At 47.9% G+C, this 20,227-nt stretch overlaps 1 protein-coding gene across 1 annotated transcript in view; it reads right to left on the reverse strand.

The window, feature by feature from the left end:
• Nucleotides 1–598: 598 nt before the first annotated feature.
• PRRC2C (proline rich coiled-coil 2C) overlaps nucleotides 599–20,227 on the reverse strand; it is a 458,438-nt gene continuing 438,809 nt past the window's right edge. Inside the window, 2 exon segments of the mRNA XM_030208285.1 lie at nucleotides 599–2,946; nucleotides 3,843–4,067. Of these exon segments, the coding sequence (XP_030064145.1) occupies nucleotides 2,692–2,946; nucleotides 3,843–4,067 (480 nt within the window). The 3' untranslated portion in view covers nucleotides 599–2,691.

Below are 20,227 nucleotides of genomic sequence, written 5' to 3' on the forward strand. Positions count from 1 at the left end.
TATATCAATTCTCATAATAGTGTGAGGCCCTACAACATATGCAGTTTGTTATCAGGTAAATTTTCCTCCTTACTGCACCAGCCATCAAACTGCCAGTGAATACTGATCAATCACAGATTGTTGACAATTTAAAGAGCTTGATACTGTGCATCAAGTAGCCCCATCCAGGAAACTCAGCACACTGCTGCACTTTGAAGTTTAGTTAACTGTTTTAGAAAAAATGGTGTAAATGAAAACAGAAAGGGATTTTTGATGGAACTGTATGCATCTGTGTGTCTGCTGTCATTCTGTTTTGTCTGGAAAGCCAGGATTATGAGCCTAAAGGGCTCGTTCCATCTCTGGCAAGATACAGTAAGTGCACTGGTTCTGTAATGAGGTACCAGATAAACGTCAGTATTAAAAAATACAACAACAACAAAAAAAAAAAAAACCAAAAAATGAAACAATTTTGCTTCCCTCCTCTACTTATCAGGAAAACAAATGGAGATAAAACTTTCTCTTGATATATAAGGTAGAGAAGAAAAAAAGAAAAGGAGTGACAAATATGATATAGGGAGAAAATAAAATTAGAGGACAGAGGTAGAAACTGTAAATAAGTTGTTTTGCATAGTGTTTACCAGGCAAGAATGTGATGGATGTAAGGCAGGAAATGGCAAATAAAAGTGACAATACAGTAGGAGCAGAAATACTGCCATTCATCGTTAGAACCTTAAAGGCTTGGAGGTATTTGTTTCTTCGTACAGCTTGATTTTAGAACTTGGGATACATGTGACAGGTTTTATCCAGGCAGGATCTTAGTGTAGGGAACATCCCAGCTGTACACTTCTAGAACCTGCTATGGTAGACTGAAGCAGGGGATGGTCTTGATAGAATACTTTCAATTTTCACCAGAAAAAAAAGAACATTTGTTTATTTAGAGAATATTTTAATAGTTTCTGTAATCAAACCAAGATAATGTAAAGACCTTACATATTTAATACAGTGCATTAATCCCCTGTACAAATGTGAATTGTTTTCATTTGACGTTTTTTTTCTAGACCAATATGGCTGTAAGTTTTCTGTATAACGTCAACTGAACACAATGCTACTGGATCTACACTTGTCTTCCTAGCACCCTCCCCCCAAAGTTGACATCACAGTTAAAGTTTAAAAAAAATTTCAAATTATATATATATATGTATATATTTATATATATGTATATTAAAAAAAAAGTCAGATCTGCCAGACATCATAGCAGCAACAGCCTTTTTCAGCCTCTAGAACCACGTGACCAGAATTATATACATTACCTTCAGCTTACTCTTGGTTCAAAAATTTAAGAAAAAAAGACCCCCCTCCCAATCCTCCCATAAGGAAAAAAAAAAACAACCCACCAGAAGTCAAAAGAAAGCAAAGATCTGGGGTTACTGGTCAGGTATCTGGGCTTATTTAGCAATTATCTTGATCGTCTCATGGAGTCATAGCAAATCCCCTTCCCACAAAAAACAAGACGTACCACCCCCTCCCCTCCCCCCAAAAAAACCTCCATCTAGATGATCATCATTAAAAAGAGCTCTGGTATAACAAAGTCACAACTACACATTATAAGCAGGTACAGAGCACTTTACACCCAAGTATTGTACAATACTCTCCTATAGCTAGACTAGCTAACTTACAGATTAAGGTGTTTGGTTTGACTTGATTCTATTTTTGTGGAGCTCCAAAGAAGAGACACACACTATAATGGACTGATTTTTCTGATTTTGAAAAACAACTCTTCCATACAGGTAGATGCACTCAGTCCTGTACTTAGATGGAAGGCCACGATAGTTCTCCACTTTCTTTTAAATACGATAGCCCCCTCATGCGCATATCTGCTCAGTTTTTATAGTCAAGTGCTAGGTGGAAATGATAATTGTATTCAAACTAGTTTGAAACAAGACAGATCAGCCATTTAAAGTCCTGCTAAAGTTTGTGGCAACAGAAAAAAACAAACAAACCTTCCTTCTACACTCTGGGTAGGAAAAAATTGCTCAGCATCGCTTTAGAGGCGTAATGACTCCAGTCGGGGACAGGGAAAGGAAAGGAAAGGGAAGAGTGTGCATAAAAAGGAAATGATAGAACGTTGTCCTGACCCCTGTTCTCTCTAGAGAGCTAATCTGACATCAATGAGTCACTGAGAATACAGACATATTACATATCAATGGACACTGGGTGGGTGAGCTACATATGTTTGCTATTCTTAGCATATAGTGAGAGCAATGCCTCAAATTTCAACACCATTCACACATTCACCCCATCCAGCACAAATTTAAGAAGTTTCAAGGTGTGCTTGAAAGCAGCTTCTCAGCAACAGCAACTTCCTATCATTCCTGCTTACATCATATACATATTTGGGTATTTGTAAATAAAGGTGTATAGAGGTACACATATACACCTGTCAGCAGTGGAGCAGCAGCCAGGTCAGATGTGAGGGTTAGCATTTAAATACCGATTTCAGCAGTGCTGCTATAATGGCTTTCCAAGAGGTGCCATCATTAGATCTGACCTTCATTCTGCTCATAGAAGAAATGAGGATCACGCTGACCTCCTTCTCCATTGGGGATTCTGTCTCTTTAGCTAATGTTTCCTTGTACCAAATATTTAAAATTAACATAAACCCCAAAAGCACCTGTAGCTGAAAACCAAAAAGGTATGTCCCCCTAGGTGCTCTCAGGACTTGGTCTCTTCAGTTTTGATTGACTGAGGTTTGATTGGTCCGGTTCTGATGGGTTTTGTTGCTGTTGCTGGTGGCTGTGGTGGGGGAGTGGGTGTCTCCTGCACATTGTCCTGCATGACGATGGGGGGTTCTGTCAGCGTTTCAGGGGGGCTGGCTGCATTGCCATCTAGTTTGGGTGGTTTGTACTGCTGCTGCTGTTCTGAGAAAAATCTCTGGGTGGACTGCAGGACTTCAGCTCTCTGTTTTGCCTAAGAGAAAATAGAGAAGCACATTTGGAAATCGAGCAGAACAGAATTACAAGAAAACTATAGTGGATGGGATCAGACAGAAAATTAATTGGAAAACATGTCCCACCCTCTTCAATGAGGAGTTACTGCAGGTTCAGCTCTGCTGAGAACCAGTCTAAGCTGAATCAAATTTAATTCAATTAGTGCAAAAAAAAACAAACCAAACCCAACAGATACATAGCTCTTAAACCAAGTACTGAGTCTCTTTGGACTTTCAGAGAGTAAGGAGAACAGATAATTAATGGCCTTCTTTTAGGCTAAGGCTCCTGTACTAACCAGTGACAGGGAAACACTGCTTAGAACAGTTAAGACTAATGGAGTCAGTTCAGCTGTGACTGGCCTAGTGGTTAGGGTGGTGGTCCTGGGGAACTGAGTTCAATTCCCCTTCAGGCACAGGCAGCTCCTTATGACTCTGGGCAAGTCACTTAACCCTCCATTGCCCCATGTAAGCCGCATTGAGCCTGCCATGAGTGGGAAAGCGCGGGATACAAATGTAACAAAAAAACAAAAAAAAAAACTGTACAGAAACTGATAAACTAAGCAATTGTGACCAGTCTAAAACACATTTGCACAAAGTAAATGGACTGCCTAGTATCACCTCCATACTGTCTGTATAGCTCCAAAAATTCCCTGCTCCTGGCACAAAGGAAAACCACTTGAATCAGGTTTACTGTCCTTGAAGCGGAGAGGGTGTCAAGCCAACCTTAGGATCTCTGCCCTCTTAAGAGGCAGGGAGTTGTAAAGGGGAGAGGAATACTTCTAGCAGAATATAGTCAGGATTCATGCTTCTTGAGTGAAAGGAAACGGAGGTCTCTAATATATCACAGTTAGAGTCCTCATATGCACCAACTACTAACCTTCATGTCTTGCTCAGCCTTCATTGCAGCATTCCCTTGATTAACTCTGATTCCAGAGGGTGGCCCAGGAGGACCTCTGGCTATGTTATGCAGGCGTGGGTGACTCATTAATCCTGCAGGCATCTGATTTGTTAGTGTCATCGGTGGCCTCTGAACAGAAGCAGGAAAAGTGCTTGTATGTGGTGCTCTTACTAATGGAGGGACCAGGTTGGGCTGAGAGAGGATCTGAGGGAAAAAAAGGGGAGAAATATTTTGATTGTTAAAAATTGCCACTTTAGTCTAAACTTTCATTGCTTGGTGGTGCCTGCATTAATAATAACTTAGAGCTGCACTGGGCTTAGCTGCTGTGAGATGCTCCTCTACACCAGTGTTTCTTAAGTTGGTCCTGGCATACCCCCTTGCCAGTCACGTTTTCAGGACATCCCCATGAGATCAATTTGCATATAATGGAGGCAGTGTATGCAAATCAATATCATGCATATTCATTCTGGATATCATGACAACCTGAATGGCATGGGGGTACTCCAGGACTGACTTGGGAAATGCTGCTCTACACTAATCACTCAAAACCTGACCCTGCCAAGCCTGGTACAAGAGGTGGTTACTCTTGCCCCTTCTGCTGCAAGGCTGAAGTGACCACTGAATTTAAATGTCATCTGCAGCCAAATAAAATTAGATGTTTTTCTGGAAGATATCAGGTAAGACATACAAAGTGACTGTCCAAATTTCCTAGGGTCCCCTAGAGCCTGACCAAATTTCGGTTTTAGCACTTAAACCAACCCGAAATCTGAGTTTCGGCAAAAATGCATGTGCATTTTCGGCTGAAACTGAATTTGTCTCCATCCCCGCCCCTTGCCTCCCCCACCTTCGTGATCATTCTCCACTCAGCACCCCCCCCACTAATTGAAGGCCCTCCCCTGGCCTACCTTTAAATCTCTTCATGGGCTAGTGGGTCTTCAGGACAAGAACAATCCCCAGTCACTCTTGCCCTTGCAGTTTCCACGGCCAAAATGACTGCCAGGACGAAGTCCCACAGCGAAAGGTCCTGGCAGCCATCTTGAGATTGGAAGCAGCATAAGCAATCTCCAGTCACTCCCACTTATGCTGTTTCCAATCTCAAAATGACTGGAGATTGCCACGGGACGTCCCAGCAGCCATTTTGGCTCAAAACCTGTGTGTGTGGGTGGTGATGGTAGTGGTGGAAGCGACTGGGGATTGCTCTTACCTTACCCTGAAGACCACCAGGAGATTTAAAGGTAGGTCCAGGGAGGGCCTTTGGATGGTGGGAGGGAAGAAGGGAGGCGCCAAGAGTGATTGCAGGAAAGGGGTTGGCAGCAAGAGTGATCACGGGAGAAGGGGGGTTGTTTTTGCCCCAAAATTTTGGTTGCTGGTTCAGTTCGGTCAAAACTGAGAATTTCTGTTTTAGTTGGCCTCTAGACTCATCACTAGGCTTGCTTTCTAACAGTATCCCAAATAAGTCAGTGCACAAACAGAGAAGAGGTCACAAAATGAAACTCTCTCATCACAGGCCAGAAGAACAGAGTTTACTAATTAAATGTGTTTCCCTTATTCCAAACTAATGAACACTTGAAATCAATATATTAGCAGCTCTTAAAAAAAAAAATCTGACAAAATTACTAAGATCTCCCTTCTCCTGAAGAAATGTGTGATACTTAAAAGCTTTGTCGGCTTAGCTAACCCTTGTCATTACACATATATTTTGTACAATTTATAATTAAAATGTTAGATACCCGCTGAAAAAAAGATAATCTCACTGAACAAAACTCAAGAATATATTTTTATTATTCAAAAGTAAGTAATCTTTGTTTAAAAAAAATGTATGTGAATCTTTCAACATTTCCCGTAACTTCTGATCTGTGTCACACATCACCCTTGTCAAATTTTGGCCCACTCTTCTCAATAGAATGGTTTCAACTCTGTGGCATGGGCTTCTTTGCATGAACTCGCTTCAGGATGCACAATCAAAAAAAAAAAATTGGGGTCTTGAGATGCTGAGTCCAGACAATGTTTTGTGAAAAGTGTGTATGAACAACTTGAAAAATTGAAGGTGGACAAAGCCATGGGACCGGATGGGATCCATCCCAGGATATTGAGGGAGCTTAGAGAGATTTTGGTGGGTCCTCAGATTGAATAAATCCTTGGAGACAGGATAGGTTCCGTGAGATTGGAGAAGAGTGGATGTGGTCCCTCTTCATAAAAGTGGCGAGAGAAGAAGTGGGAAACTACAGGCTGATAAGCCTCACTTCGGTTACTGGAAAAGTAATGGAAGCGTTGCTGAAGGAAAGGATAGTGAATTTCCTGGAATTCAATGAGTTACAAGATCTGAGGCAACATGGTTCGTGCCTAACGAATTTGATTGAATTCTTTGACTGGGCGACCAGAGTAATAGATCGAGGACATGCGGTAGATGTGATCTACTTGGATTTCCGCAAAGCCTTTGACACAGTCCCTCATAGAAGGCTCCTGAATAAATTTGAAAGGCTGGAGTTAGGACCAAAAGTGGTGAATTGGATTAGAAACTGATTGACAGACAGATGCAAGAGGGTGGTGGTCAATGGAATTCATTTGGAGGAGGGAAAGGTGAGTAGCAGAGTGCCTCAGGGATCGGTGCTGGGTCCGAGTCTGTTCAATATATTTGTGACATTTACCGAAAGATTAAAAGATAAGGTATGCCTTTTTGCGGATGATACTAAGATTTATAACAGAGTGGACACACCGGAGGGAGTGAAAAACAAGAAAAGGGATTTGAAAAGTTAGAAGAATAGTCTAATGTCTGGCGATTAAAATTTAATACAAAAAAGTGCAAAATGATGTATTCGGGGAGTAGAAACTCAAGGGAGCTGTATATTCTTGGAGACGAGGGGCTGATATGCACAGACGGGGAGAAGGGGTGATGGTGTCCGAGGACCTTAAAGTGAAAAAACATTGTGACAAAGAGGTGGCCGTAGCCAGAAGGATGCTAGGCTGCATTGAGAGAGGAGCAATCAGCAGAAGAAAGGAGGTGTTGATGTCCCTGTACATGTCGCTGGTGAGGCCCCACCTGGAGTACCGTGTTCAGTTTTGGAGGCCGTATATTACTAAGGTTGTAAAAAGACTAGAAGTGGTCTAGAAGAAGGTGACAAAAATGATATGGGGCTTGCCCCATAAGATGTATGAGAAGAGACTGATAGACCTAAATATGTATAGCCTAGAAGAAAGAAGGGACAGGGGAGATATGATACAGACATTTAAATACTTGAAAGGTATTAATAATGAAACAAATCTCTTCCAGAGAAGGGGAAATGATGAAACTAGACGACATGAGCTGAGATTGCGGGGTGGTAGACTTAAGAGTAATGTAAAGAGATTCTTTTTCACGGAGAGGGTGGTCGATGCCTGGAATGTCCCCCTGTGGGAGGTAGTAGAGACAAAAACAGTGATGGAATTTAAAAAAAAGCATGACTCTATTTAGAAAATAGATGGTAGAAAACAAAAATGAATAAAAACACAAGCGAGAAGTGCGCTTTCTAAAAATGTAGGGGTGTTATTTGGACGGGATGACTCACAGAGGGAGAAGTCGAATTCTTAATACTCTAATATTTTTGGGTATCAATTGTGGTAACAGAAGATTCATCTATAGGTTACGAGGGGGGGAGGGGGGTCTCTGGACCAAGTTGTAAAGCGAATGCTACATACCTGTAGAAGGTATTCTCCAAGGACAGCAGGCTGATTGTTCTCACTGATGGGTTGACGTCCTCGGCAGCCCCCTCCATCGGAAAGTTTACTAGCAAAGGCCTTTGCTAGTCCTCGCGCGCCCATGCGCACCGCGCATGCGCGGCCGTCTTCCCGCCCGAAACCGGCTCGAGCCGGCCAGTCCAGTATGTAGCAAGACAATACACTTCAAGGGAAGACACAACTCCAAAGGGGAGGCGGGCGGGTTTGTGAGAACAATCAGCCTGCTGTCCTCGGAGAATACCTTCTACAGGTATGTAGCATTCGCTTTCTCCGAGGACAAGCAGGCTGCTTGTTCTCACTGATGGGGTATCCCTAGCCCCCAGGCTCACTCAAAACAACAACCATGGTCAATTGGGCCTCGCAACGGCGAGGACATAACTGAGATTGACCTAAAAAATTACCAACTAACTGAGAGTGCAGCCTGGAACAGAACAAACAGGGCCCTCGGGGGGTGGAGTTGGATCCTAAAGCCCAAACAGGTTCTGAAGAACTGACTGCCCAAACCGACTGTCGCGTCGGGTATCCTGCTGCAGGCAGTAATGAGATGTGAATGTGTGGACAGATGACCACGTTGCAGCTTTGCAAATTTCTTCAATGGAGGCTGACTTCAAGTGGGCTACCGACGCAGCCATGGCTCTAACATTATGAGCCGTGACATGACCCTCAAGAGCCAGCCCCGCCTGGGCGTAAGTGAAGGAAATGCAATCTGCTAGCCAATTGGATATGGTGCGTTTCCCTACAGCCACTCCCCTCCTATTGGGGTCAAAAGAAACAAACAATTGGGCGGACTGTCTGGTGGGCTGTGTCCGCTCCAGGTAGAAGGCCAATGCTCTCTTGCAGTCCAATGTGTGCAGCTGACGTTCAGCAGGGCAGGAATGAGGACGGGGAAAGAATGTTGGCAAGACAATTGACTGGTTCAGATGGAACTCCGACACGACCTTTGGCAAGAACTTAGGGTGAGTGCGGAGGACTACTCTGTTATGATGAAATTTGGTGTAAGGGGCCTGGGCTACCAGGGCCTGAAGCTCACTGACTCTACGAGCTGAAGTAACTGCCACCAAGAAAATGACCTTCCAGGTCAAGTACTTCAGATGGCAGGAATTCAGTGGCTCGAAAGGAGGTTTCATCAGCTGGGTGAGAATGACATTGAGATCCCATGACACAGTAGGAGGCTTGACAGGGGGCTTTGACAAAAGCAAACCTCTCATGAAGCGAACAACTAAAGGCTGTCCTGAGATCGGCTTACCTTCCACACGGTAATGATATGCACTGATTGCACTAAGGTGAACCCTTACAGAGTTGGTCTTGAGACCAGACTCAGACAAGTGCAGAAGGTATTCAAGCAGGGTCTGTGTAGGACAAGAGCGAGGATCTAGGGCCTTGCTGTCACAGCAGACGGCAAACCTCCTCCAATGGAAGAAGTAACTCCTCTTAGTGGAATCTTTCCTGGAAGCAAGCAAGATACGGGAGACACCCTCTGACAGACCCAAAGAGGCAAAGTCTACGCCCTCAACATCCAGGCCGTGAGAGCCAGAGACTGGAGGTTGGGATGCAGAAGCGCCCCCTCGTCCTGTGTGATGAGGGTCGGAAAACACTCCAATCTCCACGGTTCTTCGGAGGATAACTCCAGAAGAAGGGGGAACCAGATCTGACGCGGCCAAAAAAGGAGCAATCAGGATCATGGTGCCTCGGTCTTGCTTGAGTTTCAACAAAGTCTTCCCCACCAGAGGAATGGGAGGATAAGCATACAGCAGACCCTCCCCCCAATCCAGGAGGAAGGCATCCGATGCCAGTCTGCCGTGGGCCTGAAGCCTGGAACAGAACTGAGGGACTTTGTGGTTCACTCGAGATGCGAAGAGATCCACCAGGGGGGTGCCCCACGCCTGGAAGATCTGTCGTACCACACGGGAATTGAGCGACCACTCGTGAGGTTGCATAATCCTGCTCAACCTGTCGGCCAGACTGTTGTTTACGCCTGCCAGATATGTGGCTTGGAGCACCATGCCTTGACGGCGAGCCCAAAGCCACATGCTGACGGCTTCCTGACACAGGGGGCGAGATCCAGTGCCCCCCTGCTTGTTGACATAGTACATGGCAACCTGGTTGTCTGTCTGAATTTGGATAATTTGGTGGGACAGCCGATCTCTGAAAGCCTTCAGAGCGTTCCAGATCGCTCGCAACTCCAGAAGATTGATCTGTAGATCGCGTTCGTGGAGGGACCAACTTCCTTGGGTGTGAAGCCCATCGACATGAGCTCCCCATCCCAGAAGAGACGCATCCGTGGTCAGCACTTTTTGTGGCTGAGGAATTTGGAAGGAACGTCCCAGAGTCAAATTGGACCAAATCGTCCACCAATACAGGGATTCGAGAAAACTCGTGGACCCCTCTAGACCCCCCGCGGCCTGATACCACTGGGAGGCTAGGGTCCATTGAGCAGGTCTCATGTGAAGGCGGGCCATAGGAGTCACATGAACTGTGGAGGCCATGTGGCCCAGCAATCTCAACATCTGCTGAGCTGTGATCTGCTGGGACGCTCGCACCCGCGAGACGAGGGACAACAAGTTGTTGGCTCTCGCCTCTGGGAGATAGGCGCGAGCCGTCCGAGAATCCAGCAGGGTTCCTATGAATTCGAGTTTCTGCACTGGGAGAAGATGGGACTTTGGGTAATTTAACACAAACCCCAGTAGCTCCAGGAGGCGAATAGTCATCTGCATGGACTGCAGGGCTCCTGCCTCGGATGTGTTCTTCACCAGCCAATCGTCGAGATATGGGAACACGTGCACCCCCAGCCTGCGGAGTGCCGCTGCTACCACAGCTAGGCACTTTGTGAACACCCTGGGCGCAGAGGCGAGCCCAAAGGGTAGCACACAGTACTGGAAGTGGCGTGTGCCCAACTGAAATCACAGATACTGTCTGTGAGCTGGCAGTATCGGGATGTGTGTGTAGGCATCCTTCAAGTCCAGAGAGCATAGCCAATCGTTTTGCTGAATCATGGGGAGAAGGGTGCCCAGGGAAAGCATCCTGAACTTTTCTTTTACGAGATATTTGTTCAGGGCCCTTAGGTCTAGGATGGGACGCATCCCCCCTGTTTTCTTTTCCACAAGGAAGTACCTGGAATAGAATCCCAGCCCTTCTTGCCCGGATGGCACGGGCTCGACCGCATTGGCGCTGAGAAGGGCGGAGAGTTCCTCTGCAAGTACCTGCTTGTGTTGGAAGCTGTAAGACTGAGCTCCCGGTGGACAATTTGGAGGTTTTGAGGCCAAATTGAGGGTGTATCCTTGCCGGACTATTTGCAGAACCCACTGATCGGAGGTTATGAGAGGCCACCTTTGGTGAAAAGCTTTCAACCTCCCCCCGACCGGCAGGTCGCCCGGCACTGACACTTGGATGTCGGCTATGCTCTGCTGGAGCCAGTCAAAAGCTCGCCCCTTGCTTTTGCTGGGGAGCCGCGGGGCCTTGCTGAGGCGCACGCTGCTGACGAGAGTGAGCGCGCTGGGGCTTAGCCTGGGCCGCAGGCTGTCGGGAAGGAGGATTGTACCTACGCTTACCAGAAGCATAGGGACCAGTCTTCCTTCCCCCGAAAAATCTTCTACCTGTAGAGGTAGAGGCTGAAGGCTGCCGGCGGGAGAACTTGTCGAATGCGGTGTCCCGCTGGTGGAGAGACTCTACCACCTGCTCGACTTTTTCTCCAAAAATGTTGTCCGCACGGCAAGGCGAGTCCGCAATCCGCTGCTGGAGTCTATTCTCCAGGTCGGCGGCACGCAGTCAGGAGAGCCTGCGCATCACCACACCTTGAGCAGCGGCTCTGGACGCAACATCAAAAGTGTCATAAACTCCTCTGGCCAGGAATTTTCTGCACGCCTTCAGCTGCCTGACCACCTCCTGAAAAGGTTTGGCTTGCTCAGGGGGGAGAGCATCAACCAAGCCCGCCAACTGCCGCACATTGTTCCGCATGTGTATGCTCGTGTAGAGCTGGTAAGACTGGATTTTGGCCACGAGCATAGAAGAATGGTAGGCCTTCCTCCCAAAGGAGTCTAAGGTTCTAGGGTCTTTGCCCGGGGGCGCCGAAGCATGCTCCCTAGAACTCTTAGCCTTCTTTAGGGCCAAATCCACAACTCCAGAGTCATGAGGCAACTGAGTGCGCATCAGCTCTGGGTCCCCATGGATCCGGTACTGGGACTCAATCTTCTTGGGAATGTGGGGATTACTTAGTGGCTTGGTCCAGTTCACAAGCAATGTCTTTTTCAGGACATGGTGCAAGGGAACAGTGGACGCTTCCTTAGGTGGAGAAGGATAGTCCAGGAGCTCAAACATTTCAGCCCTGGGCTCGTCCTCCACAACCACCGGGAAGGGGATGGCCGTAGACATCTCCCGGACAAAGGAAGCGAAAAACAGACTCTCAGGAGGAGAAAGCTGTCTTTCCGGAGAGGGAGTGGGATCAGAAGGAAGACCCTCAGACTCCTCGTCAGAGAAATATCTGGGGTCCTCTTCTTCCTCCCATGAGGCCTCACCCTCGGTGTCAGACACAAGTTCACGAACCTGTGTCTGCAACCTCGCCCTGCTCGACTCGGTGGAACCCCGTCCACGGTGGGGGCGTCGAGAGGTAGACTCCCTCGCCCGCATCGGCGAAGCTCCCTCCGCCGACGTAGTCGGGGAGCCTTCCTGGGAGGTGGCCGCGGTCGGCACCGCACGCGGTACCGACGTCGGGGACCTCAACCTGGGCGATGGGCCAGCCGGCGCCACGCTCGACGGTAGCGGAGGCGCAAGCACCGCCGGTACCGGAGGGGTAGGGCGCAACAGCTCTCCCAGAATCTCTGGGAGAACGGCCCGGAGGCTCTCGTTTAGAGCGGCTGCAGAGAAAGGCTGAGAGGTCGATGCAGGCGTCGACGTCAGAACCTGTTCCGGGCGAGGAGGCTGTTCCGGGCTGTCCAGAGTGGAGCGCATCGACACCTCCTGAACAGAGGGTGAGCGGTCCTCTCGGTGCCGATGCCTGCTGGGTGCCGAATCCCTCGGCGACCCAGAGCTCTCGGTGCCGACATGGGGAGGAGACCGGTATCGATGCTTCTTCAACTTCTTCCGAAGCATGTCACCGGAGCTCCCCGGCACCGACGAGGAGGACGTAGAATCCATCCGTCGCTTCCTCGGGGCCGAGACCGAAGAGGGTCGATCCCGGGGGGGCTGTACCGCAGGAGCCCTCAGGGTAGGAGGAGACCCACCCGAAGGCTCACCGCCACCAGCAGGGGAATGGACAGCCCTCACCTGCACTCCTGACGATGCACCTCCGTCCGACGACATCAGCAGATGAAGTCTCGGTACCACCGACGTCGATGCAGTCGCCCGATGCCTCGGCGCCGATGCAGAGGTTCGATGCCTCGATGCAGTCGATGAAGCGGCAGCCAAGGAAGATGGTCCGGACGCTGACGACGTCGATGCACTCGATGCCTCCGGTGCCGACGAAGAGCCCGAGAACAAAACGTTCCACTGGGCTAATCTCGCTACCTGAGTCCGCCTTTGTAACAGGGAACACAGACTGCAGTTCTGGGGGCGGTGCTGGGCCCCTAGACACTGAAGACACGCAGAGTGCCTATCAGTGAGCGAGATTACCCGGGCGCACTGGGTGCACTTCTTGAAGCCGCTGGAAGGCTTCGATGTCATGGGCGGAAAAATCACGCCGGCGAAATCAAAAGCCGAAATGGCGAAAATTGAAGCACCAAAATTTAGAGGGAGAAAAATCTCGACCGAGGCCAAAAGAGGCCTACCCCGACAACGAAAGAAAACTTACGGGGCAAAAACTGAGAAATACGGGAAGGGCAGAAAACCCGAAAGGGTCTTCCGGAACACTACCGGAGCGCTTCCCGAACTTTTTCAAGGAAAAAACAGCAAAAAAACACGTCGAAAAGGACGCGCGAGGTCGACTCTCTGGGGCACGAACGGCGTAACAACACCGTACCGAGCGCGGACGAAAGAAGACTGGCCGGCTCGAGCCGGTTTCGGGCGGGAAGACGGCCGCGCATGGGCGCGCGAGGACTAGCAAAGGCCTTTGCTAGTAAACTTTCCGATGGAGGGGGCTGCCGAGGACGTCAACCCATCAGTGAGAACAAGCAGCCTGCTTGTCCTCGGAGAATATTGGTTATATTATACAGCTGAAATCAAAGAGTAACAAACGAAAAACATAAGGCAGTGGAGGATGATATTATTTTACTTTATTATGTAAATGATGTTTTTGTCAACCATCTTACAATAGTATGTCAGCTTATCGGAGGGGAGGGATGGGGAAGGAGTGGGAGGGGAAAAGGAAGGGGGGGGGGGAAATTATTACAAAATATTGTTGATGTTATACTTAGTTGACTGAGATGTATATGTACAAATTTTGGTGTATGTATAACGGTTTGCCATTATGATAATATAATAAAAAAGTTGAAACATAAAATGAATAAAAAAAACCCCAAAAACCTTAAATGGCTGCAGGGGGTGGATGTGTGAGTGAGGCTTGGGCAGCTACTCTGGCTGTAAAGAACTAAGGCTGGTGCCAGGCAGACTTTGTAGTAGAGAGTTGCATGGGGACAGAAATCCAACCCGTCCCCACTGGAATCCAACCTGTCCCCATTCATCCCCTTAGGGAATCTAACCCATCCCCGTCCGTCCCCATGGGGCATCTAACCCATCCCCACTTGTCCCCATGGGGAATCTTACCCATCCCCGCAAGGATTTAACCTATCCTCACCCACAAGAATTTAATGGTACTTTAAAAAAATTTCCTGTCGGCTCTCTCAGTCTCTGGGTTTGAGCTGCAGCACTGCAGGCAAGGAAGGAACGGAAGTTGGAACACACTGGTGCGCACATATAAGACTTCTCTGATACACTGGCACTGTGTGCTAAGAGATCACCACATGCATGCGCCAGTAGGTCAGGCGACATCTGATGCTCATGCCTATGTCAGAGCTGAGGTCTATGCATCAGCCCGGAAGCAGAAAGGATTAATAGTAATAGTAAATGACAGCAGATAAAAACCGGATCGGTCCATCCAGTCTGCCCAATAGTCACAATCATTATCAATTCATGATTAAATCAACAATGAATGTGATATTATATACTTGATTATGGTCTTTCTGTGGCGTTTCTGGGACATAGACCATAGAAGTCCGCCTGGCCATATCCTTATGTTCCAACTGCTGGAGTTGCCCTCAAAGCGCACTCCAGCCTATTCATCTTCTCATTTGCAGGACACAGACCGTAAAAATCTGTCCAGCACTGTCCTCATGTTCCAGCCACTAAAGTTGCTGTCGAAACCCTTTCCAGCCCATCCAAAACCAGATTGCCATATATGAGAGACAGACCGTACAGGTCTCCCGGTATCGGCCCTAGTTCATCACAGCCAGAATCACCATGTAAGTGTCACACATCCACACACATGCAGCCATTTAAGTTTAGGTTTTTTATAACTTCCATTTTCTAAATAGAGATCCTCTGTGTTCATCCCATGGCTTTTTGAATTTCGTCACCATTTGTATCTCTACCACCTCCTCAATGGAGGTTTTCCACATCTGTGCTGTTAAAGCAAGGAGGAGGAAGAGACGACAGCACTCAAAGAACTTGGTACTTGGTAAGTGAGAGGCTGGCGCAAGTGCAGCATACATTTCCACGGGAACCCCACAGGAACTGCTTCCGTCCCCACGGGATCCCCGCAGAACTGCTTCCGTTCGAACACCGTTCCCGTGCAAGTCTCTACTTTGTAGGTCTTTGTCTGTATATGGCAATTTGGTTTAGGTTAAGGCAGAAAGGGCTTCAATGGCAACTTCAGTAGCTGGAACCGAGGACAGCGATGGCAGGCTTTTATGGTCTGGGTCCTGCAAATGACAAGACTGATTGGATAGGCTGGAGTGGCCTTTGATAGCAACTCCAGTAGGTGGAATATAAAGATAAAGCTGGGCGTACTTCTACAGTTTATGTCCCAGAAACGCCAAAAAGAGACTTGTGATAAAGTATGTAATATCACATTCTTTGCTCACTTAATCATGAATTGATAATAAGCGTGACTGTTGGGCAGACTGGATGAACAGTTCAGGTCTTTATCTGCCGACAATATGTTACTATGAATGGAAGACCAGGTTACTGCTTTGTAGATGATATCTTGAGGGGTGGCTCTGGCTATTGACATTGCCTTTGCTCAAATGTGATGGGCTCCTATATTAGGAGGGCAGCCAAACCAGTTTTCAGATAGCAACAATTAACACAGTCTGATACCTATGAAGAGATGGATCGTTTTTAGAGTGGGAAGCTTAAGGTAACCAACAGCTGGGAGAATTGTCTGATATATTATTTAAAACTTTTTAGCACATACTATCTGCTAGCTCTAGGTAGGTTACAATACAGACATACACAAAATGAAATACATGAAATACCATTATACAGACTGCTTCATTAAAGAGGAAGAAAAACAGGACATGCTGAGTAAATGTCACCAATAATGTTCTTCCTGGCATCCATGTTAAACAGCAAGGCTATTACATAAGTACATAAGTATTGCCATACTGGGAAAGACCAAAGGTCCATCAAGTTCAGCATCCTGTTTCCAACAGTGGCCAATCCAGGTCACAAATACCTGGCAAGATCCCAAAAAAGTACAAAACATTTTATACAGCTTATCCCAGAAATAGTGGATTTTCCCCAAGTCCATTTAATAATGATCTATGGACTTTTCCTTTAGGAAGCTGTCCAAACCTTTTGTAAACTCCGCTAAGCTAACCGCCTTTACCACATTCTCTGGCAACGAATTCCAGAGTTTAATTACACGTTGAGTGAAGAAAAATTTTCTCCGATTCATTTTAAATTTACTACATTGTAGCTTCATCGCATGCCCCCTAGTCCTAGTATTTTGGAAAGCGTAAACAAACGCTTCATATCTACCTATTCAACTCCACTCATTATTTTATACTCCTCTATTGTATCTCCCCTCAGCTGCCTTTTCTCCAAGCTGAAGGCGGCTGAGGGGAGATATAGGTGTATAAAATAATGAGTGGAGTTGAACGGTAGATGTGAAGCGTTTGTTTACGCTTTCCAAAAATACTAGGACTAGGGTTCATGCGATGAAGCTACAATGTAGTAAATTTAAAATGAATCGGAGAAAAGTTTTCTCCAAGCTGAAGAGCCCTAGCTGCTTTAGCCTTTCCTCATAGGGAAGTCGTCCCATCCCCTTTATCATTTTCATTGCCCTTCTCTGCACCTTGTCTAATTCCACTATATCTTTTTTGAGATGCGGCGACCAGAACTGAACACAGTATTCAAGGTGCGGTCGCACCATGGAGCGATACAAAGCCATTATAACATCCTCATTTTTGTTTTTCTTTCCTTTCCTAATAATACCTAACATTCTATTTGCTTTCTTAGCCGCAGCAGCACACTGAGCAGAAGGTTTCAACATATCATCAACGACAACACCTAGATCCCTTTCTTGGTCCGTGACTCCTAAAGTGCAACCTTGCATGATGTAGCTATAATTTGGGTTCCTCTTTCCCACATGCATCACTTTGCACTTGCTCACATTAAACGTAATCTGCCATTTAGACGCCCAGACTCCCAGTCTCTTAAGGTCCTCTTGTAATTTTTCACAATTCTCCCGCGATTTAACGACTCTGAATAACTTTGTGTCATCAGCAAATTTAATTACCTCACTACTTACTGTACACCACCTTGAATGAATTCCTTCAAAAGTGCGGTAAATAAATCCTAATAAATAAATAGTTACTCCCATCTCTAGGTCATTTATAAATATGTTAAAAAGCAGCGGTCCCAGCACAGACCCCTGGGGAACCCCACTAACTACCCCTTCTCCATTGAGAATACTGACCATTTAACCCTACTCTCTGTTTTCTATCTTTAAACCAGCTTTTAATCCACAATAGAACACTACCTCCTATCCCATGACTCTCCAATTTCCTCTGGAGTCTTTCATGAGGTACTTTGTCAAACGCCTTCTGAAAATCCAGATACACAATATCAACTGGCTCACCTTGTGAAGAATAAGAGGCTGTCCTATCCGGGGTAGGCCACTAGAGGGCACTGTTCCCCTAGAAATAGGGGGAAATGTCCCGGGAAAATGTCCAGGTGAGTCACTAGAGCCCTGATGGCGAACCTATGACACGTGTGTCAGCACTGACACGCGTGCCATTTTCGCTGACACGTGGCGGATTTCAGCATTTCCTTGATTTGTCCAGGTTTCTCGACAAATCCGCCCCGCACTCCCTGACAGAATCCTCCGATGAGCACGCGACCACCTCACCTTCTTAACTCCTCTGCTCTGATGCATGCGCGACAGCGACACAGGCAGGCTAGAGGCAACGTCTGTGCTGTGCGCGTGCCAGCCAGCGCCTGCCTGCTCAGCATCAGCTGGTGATAATCCTGCACGCACTGCATGCTGCACGCTTCGCGCAGGCGCTTACTTCTACTGTCTGCAGCCTGCCGCCTTCTCTTCAGCCGCTGCCATAATAATCGCGAGTCGACGAGAGCACGAGGCTCCAGCGGGACGGTCTGGTCTTTGTCTTCTGACTCTTCTCTTGTTGTGCCCTGCCTGCCCCTTGCTTAGCCGCCGCCATAACAGTGAGGTAAGATTCTTAAGAATGGACTCCCATGATAAATTGTTTGGGATAAATATAAGTAATATAACAGCAGGTTATGCCATGATAAATATCGCGAAATTATGTTTTTTTTCTAAAAGTGACACACCGTCCAAGTTATGCTCGGTTTTTTGGCGAATTTTGACACACCAAGCTCAAAAGGTTGCCCATCACTGCACTAGAGGGAGCCAGTAGGAGAATGTATAGCTGGAGGTTCCTAGGACCGGGGAGAGTCCTGGGGTAGCAACAGGTGTAGGCAGTTATGGGCTGGGTCCTATGTAGCTAATTAACCACTTTATACCCCACCTGAGTTGGGAAAGGAAGAGAAGAGAGCGGGCAACTGAAGAAGAGAGATCCCCTGGAAGATACTGGCTAACCCTATGGACTTGTGGTGGACTATGTGTCCAAAGGAGACAAGCTGGCTGAAAATCCTGGGCTCACACTGAGTGGAAAAGGGGCCCAGGATCTTGAGGTTGGAGTGTTCAGGATGCTGGGAAGAGACCGGCTGGAGTCCTGCTTAGAAGCCACAAGCCAGTGAGGCCTGCTGGAGAGCGGGAGGAGAAGCATCATCTTCACAAGTAGTGGCAGTGGTGGGATCTGCAATGAACTTCCACGTGGGAGAGGAGAGCTTTCGGTAAAGCGGAGGTGGTTCCAGATCAGACCAGATGAGGGGCTGAAGTGAGATGGAGGTGTCCTTGGAGGTTCCAGAGGCCGTGTTCCAGAAGCCCGTCGAGGGGGCCAACACTAGCAAAAGCACTTTGCTCACCTACCCCAGGTAAAAGGTACCTAGGGGGGAGGTGAGGGTGGATACGTAAGATTCTGGAGGCTTGGGAGTGGCTGTAGGGGATGGAGGAGGCCACAGGTGCAGCTCAAGTGTGGGGGGCCAGGCGAGTCAACAGGCCACACTTGGATTTGTTTTTGTGATTGCAGGCTGCACCCCATTGGATGGCCAGGAAGGATGGTGGCCTGAGAAGCCGGAGAGGAAAAAGCCAGAGCACTTGCCTGCGTCGATTGCCTGTGGAAAAGAACTAACAAAGATGAACATTGAGAACCAGGTTTTGGGACTTGCAGGGGATGAGGGTCAGAAGGGACCTACTGCAGGAAGCCAGCCTGGGGGAGCATGGTATCGGCGGGCGCCCTAGTGAGAGGGAAGGGCCCGGGCCATGTGAAGTGCTAAGAGAAGAATCGTCAGGTGACCCCTTTCTTGGAGGGATCGTGGTGAGGTCGGATGCCCCAGGAGGTAGGAGGTGGCTGCAGTTGGAGGGTCAGAGAGGACCTGCTGCGGTTAGGCACCTCAGGTCCCCGGGAACGGGGGGAAGGGCCAAGCCATGTGAGGTGCTAAGAGAAAGATAAGGGACCTGGGCGAGCTAGGTGACCCCTCCCTCAGAGGGGTCATGGTATCGTCTGGCGCCCAGGAGGTAGGAGGGGGCTGAAGGGGATGAGGGTCAGATAGGGCCTGCTGCAGTGAGAGCCCCTCAAGGCCTAGTGAAAGGGAAGGGCCCGGGCCATGTGAAGTGCTAAGAGGGGGATGAGGAGCCTAGATGGGGTGGTGAGGCCCAGGGATAGAACAGGGATGAGCCTGGAAAAGAGTATGCCCTCTGTGTAGAATTGCTGCTCCTCAGTGGAGAAGACTTAAAGAGTGGCTGAGGGTGAGCAGTAATTAGCTTAAGGGTGGGGGTATGTGAAGAATAAGAGGCTATCCTATCCGGGGTAGGCCACTAGAGGGCACTGTTCCCCTAGAAATGGGGGGAAATGTCCCGGGAAAATGTCCAGGTGAGTCACTAGAGGGAGCCAGTAGGGGAATGTATAGCTGGTGGTTGCTAGGACCGGGGAGAGTCCTGGGGTAGCAACAGGTGTAGGCAGTTATGGGCTGGGTCCTATGTAGCTAATTAACCACTTTATACCCCACCTGAGTTGGGAAAGGAAGAGAAGAGAAGAGAGCGGGCAACTGAAGAAGAGAGATCCCCTGGAAGATACTGGCTAACCCTATGGACTTGTGGTGGACTGTGTGTCCAAAGGAGACAAGCAGGCTGAAAA

Source organism: Microcaecilia unicolor, chromosome 6 (genome assembly GCF_901765095.1).
Source record: "Microcaecilia unicolor chromosome 6, aMicUni1.1, whole genome shotgun sequence".
NCBI lineage: Eukaryota > Metazoa > Chordata > Amphibia > Gymnophiona > Siphonopidae > Microcaecilia > Microcaecilia unicolor.